The following is a 4,851-nucleotide window of genomic DNA, read 5'->3' on the forward strand; positions in this document are numbered from 1 at the left end:
TCATCCTAGTCTTTTGCTTCTTCATAGCTTCACTGTATCTCTGATAACTTGCTCTTGCTATCTTTTTCTCTGACAATGAAATGACCGAAACAAAGAGAGAGAAGAAAAAAGCATTCAATGTGAAATTAAATGAAATTGAAATGTTACTAACATTTTCCAAGGAGTGGAGTAACGTGTGGAGCCATCAATGTAATTAACTCAATTTAATTTTCTCTTTCAGTTACCAATGCTTGTGCTTTATTTAATTAAATTTTGAATTCCATAACCCATGAAATAGGTAATCGAATTGTGCATCAACAAATTGGACTCCTTTTGTTTTGTAATCAATGTATGGCATCTTTGAGCCATTTTCTTCATTATTTTGTTTTATCAAAATGAGTCTGGGGTTTGGACTTAACTTCAATTCAAGTCTCAGCAACTTGGATCAATCAAAGCAAATTAATTCATTTATCAATTTGGACTTATGTGACTTTTGGCCCAATAATCAAAATCTGTACACTAAACAAAATCCATCAGCCAAATAATTTGAAGCAAATATTAAGTTAACAATTTTTTTAATTAACATTTTTAATTATGTTTGATCATAACAATAATTTCAAGTTTTCTAAACTCATCATAAGTCAAAGTTACTATATCACTTATTATTAATGGATGTGTACTTTATTTAGTTTTTGTTTTTTTCAATTTGGTTGGGTCTTGACTAAGAGAATTTTTAGGCTACACTTCTACTCTTTTTGAGTGACTGTTTAATTAGAAAGAAGAAAAGGTGATATCTTCGAACATTTAGAGTTTGTCTTGTTCTAAATTTGAAGAAAATAAAAATTTACTATGATTTTTATCTTTAAAACCAAATTTGAAGAAAGCCAATGATACTTTGATTGGATGGCAACCCACAAGTGACCAAACACTTTGACGTAAGTCTGGAGTTCGAGTATGAAAAAGATGTTAGAGCATCTTTTAGCTAACATCTATTAGGTCTTTCTAGACTAGATCCCAGGGCTAAAAAAATTATTTACTTGTAGATAATATATAAGGTTAATCCAAGATGACACACACACAAACGTTGAAAAAGAGAGAATAAATAACCCATGAAATCCAAAAACTCTTGTTCTTTTTCTTCTTTTGTTTCTGCTTCTCCCGTGTCAACTAATGAAGACATGCATGTGAGGAAAAAAAAGGATAAAAAGCAATCCCTCTCTAAAAATTCTACTTTATTTTTTCGTACAATATTTCTTTTTTCTCTATGCCCATATTGTCATGACTGACATGCCTCCTGCTCCGAGAAAAACAAAAAGATATGCACAAATCTGAAGCTTCACTCTACTTTGAAGCCTTGAGCCCATAAAATCAGTGGCCAATAACTCTACCAATGCCATGTAATTGAGAAGCCCTGCAGACACAGCATTCAAAACACCTTCAACTATGAGTGAGGTTGGACTTGTTTCACTGTACGTCTTCGACAAAGCTATCCCCAATGCGATTCCAAATGGAGTTGTCACGGAAAAGAAGAATGCCATAATGCACTTCATCATCATCCCATATTCTGCCTGTTACCAAAAAAAGATAATGAAAAAGAAATATATATTCGTTAGATAGGTATCTATTTATATATTAAATAATTCTTAGTTACATTTTATTTTCACATAAAATTAAATATCACTAGTGAGCAAATCATAATTTTCATCTCAAATAATTTAATATTTGACAACATAATCTTCAAAAAAAAAAAAAAGAAATAAAATTGAGCTTGGAAAAATTGTCTCAATTTGATAAAATACAGTATTTTTTCATAATGGAAAAACAACTCATGCATTTTTTTTTGTTATAACATGTAGAAATTGTTTAGAAGGTACGTACAGAAAACTTACCTAACATTCAATATATAGAATATTTTTTTAGTATTTATGTTTTTACCAAAAGGATTTCAAAAAGAATTTACTTAAAATAAAATTATTAAATTTAAAAGCTGAAATATCTTTTTTCTAAGCATACATTTCGACCTCTAAAGTTTTTTTTTTTTGAGTATGCTTTTTTATTCTTAGTGTATTTTGCAAATTAAGATTATTTTTGGAGGATCAAAATGTTATTTCATTCATTTAAAAGTCATTTTGTTAAAAAATGAGAATCCAAAATGATAGTTCACTCTTATCATAATTATTATGTTAGTAAATATTACACTTTTAAATATTTTTTTTATTATTTTTTATTCTTTAAATACCATAAAAAACGGACAACAATATTACCCGACTGTTAAATTACTAGGATTAAACCATTCAAATATAAGCATTAATATATTTTATCACTTTTAACATACTGATTAAATTATTTTTAGTGTTTTATATTTATTTTTAGAGAACTGTGAAAAATAAAATATGTAACAATAAAAAAATTTTGTTTTTATTATTCTCAATTTTTCACTTTTAAAATTGTAAAACTAGAAAATACAATAAATGAAAATAGAGAGACAAAAAAAAATATCATTTTACAAAATAAACAAACATTGGTGACAATATTTAATATCTTTTTTTTTTAATTATGCATTTACACAAAGACATGATTGAACTAAGTTATTAAGAAAAGAATATTGGTAAATATTAAAATTAATGGAATACGTGAAAAAATATTAATATAATTTTGTTAATTTGGATTCAATTTTTTGTAACCTTAACATTCTTTAATTATTTTTTTAGTTTATGTATATATTTAAAAATAGAAAATTATCGTTGTTAGGAGAATGACTAGGAACAAACTTTTCTAACTATTTCATTAGTTCATTATTTTTTTTTTATCAAAGATAAAAGACTCGAACCCGCAATCTCTTAATTGAGTATGGGGAGACTATGCCATTTGAGTTATAACTCATTGGTTATTTTATTAGTTCATTATTAGTAGTTAAGAAAATTTGATTTTAATAAAATTAACTAGTATTATTTTTTGGTGTAGTTAATTTTTTAACATAAGAAAATATAATAAAGATATATATCGGTAATTAATAAATTAAACCTGAAGTATACAGCCTCCTAAGCCCATTCCCTCAAAGAATTGATGAAAGCAGAGTGCTGCAATGAGAGGCCTAATTGTGCATGGATTATCTGAAGCTCCCATTGACAAACCAATCACCACTGAGTGCACCACAATCCCTAGCTCCAACACCTGCATACGTTTTATATACATACAACTACATCTCACAATTCATACACTAAACAATAAATAATAAACATAACCCACAAGCTCAAAATTCACCACCAACAACAATAATAAAATGAAGATTAGTAGTGCTACATGCATATAACAAAAAAATATTATTTGTCACTTATAAACAAAATATGATATTCTTTTATTATTGTTATCATTATTTATAATTTTTTCGAAAACTTATTTATCACTTATATTTATCGGAGTTCTTTTTTTGTTAATGGTATAAGCTTTCTACTACTATTTTGGTAGTTTACCAACTAAGATAACTAACCTGAGCGATAACACGATAGCGTAGCAACTGTTCCGCACTCACAACTTTCGTGTTTCCATTTCCGTGTTCAATCTCATCACCGTGAGTGTGACCATGACTAAGCAATTCCAATTCTTTATTCACTTCATTGCGGCAACCACCATCAACTTCAATGTTCTTCTCGAAAAAATCACTAGTAGTAGTAGAAGAAGAAGAAGCAAGGATTCTCTTCTTAAAGAAACTGTTGGAGAAAGAGTCCACCATGAGGGTGAAAACAGCGGAAAACATGGCGATGAATGTAGTGAATGGGAATTTGTGCCACGGATTTTTCGGCAAGCAGTCCGACATGAGGTCATTAAATGAGTCCGGCAATACGTGCATGTAACCGGTGGCGAGGATGACACCGGAGGAAAAGGCCTTCACTAACGCAAAAAGGTCACGGTCTGGGTGAATTGCGGGCACAACGCGTGAGAGCATCGGCAGCGTTACGCCGATCATGCTCATCACTAGAATTGCAAGTATTGCTATTATTTTAAACTTGAGCGCCTCGCTCCGGTTGTGACATGCTTCTTGGTGGTTCGAGGCGCATTCCTCGGCCGAGACAACCGGGCAAGTTGTGATTGCAAGGAAGGAAATAACAATAATAATCTTGTAGAGGAGGTTTGAATTTATTGGTGTAGTAGCCATAATTGTAAGTGAGAGAATGAGAATTAGAGAGAAATTATGAGTTGTTATAGCTATTAATATAGTGCTTTGGTTTGGTGAAACTTTAGAATGACCAATTTATAAGTCTAGGTTTAAAAAGTGAAAATTACTCTAGGTTTAAAAAGTGTATCTGTTGTTGTATTTTGAGACTTTGAGGAGGTATTTTGACCAAATTTTAGGAGTGAGGTTGATGCTAGTGTATACTTTGTTTCCTAACAAATTTCTGGCGCCTTCTTTGTTTCGGCATATATATCTCAACACAACTTTGTAGTTTTTTTTTTGGATCCCGCTAGGGAGACAATGAAATTGAGTTACAAAATGAACATACCATCCGAGTACTAGCGATAATAAACATCTTCCTAAATCCTAAATTGATTTTGGGGTTCATAAAGGATCGAACTCTTGACCTTTCGGATCTAGCGCTTTAATACCATGTCATGATACCACTCATCCCAAAAGCTTCAGCTGATGGGAAAAGGTAACACTAATGATTATATCTCTAATACTCCTTAAACCTCCATTGTACACATTATATAAATATTCCATTGGCTCCTCATACTTTCCCTTTTTTTAATCATATGTATTCGGTGTACTCAAAAAATTAATTATTAAATTAATAATATATATTAAAATATAATATATATTAAAAATAAATTAAATAATATATATATTTTTATACAAATATATGATGATTAATT

General features: G+C 29.8%; 1 protein-coding gene across 1 annotated transcript; it reads right to left on the reverse strand.

Annotated features, from left to right (window-relative positions):
* On the reverse strand, positions 1,072–4,372 carry LOC107634420 (probable zinc transporter 8). The gene is made up of 3 exons (XM_016337928.2): positions 3,470–4,372; positions 3,004–3,153; positions 1,072–1,547 (listed from the first exon to the last, which is right to left on the reverse strand). Exons 1-3 carry the CDS (start codon positions 4,133–4,135, stop codon positions 1,242–1,244), a joined length of 1,122 nt encoding a protein of 373 aa, XP_016193414.1. The 5' UTR covers positions 4,136–4,372; the 3' UTR covers positions 1,072–1,241.

This window comes from Arachis ipaensis, chromosome B03, assembly GCF_000816755.2.
Source record: "Arachis ipaensis cultivar K30076 chromosome B03, Araip1.1, whole genome shotgun sequence".
NCBI lineage: Eukaryota > Viridiplantae > Streptophyta > Magnoliopsida > Fabales > Fabaceae > Arachis > Arachis ipaensis.

Bases quoted from the DNA above. Each gene is read 5' to 3' on its own strand.
- LOC107634420 (XM_016337928.2), bottom strand. From the start codon at position 4,135: ATGGCTACTACACCAATAAATTCAAACCTCCTCTACAAGATTATTATT. The intron at 3,154-3,469 runs GTTAGTTATCTT...AAACGTATGCAG, and splicing joins GCTATCGTGTTATCGCTCAG to GTGTTGGAGCTAGGGATTGT. The intron at 1,548-3,003 runs GTTTAATTTATT...TTTTGGTAACAG, and splicing joins TAGGAGGCTGTATACTTCAG to GCAGAATATGGGATGATGAT.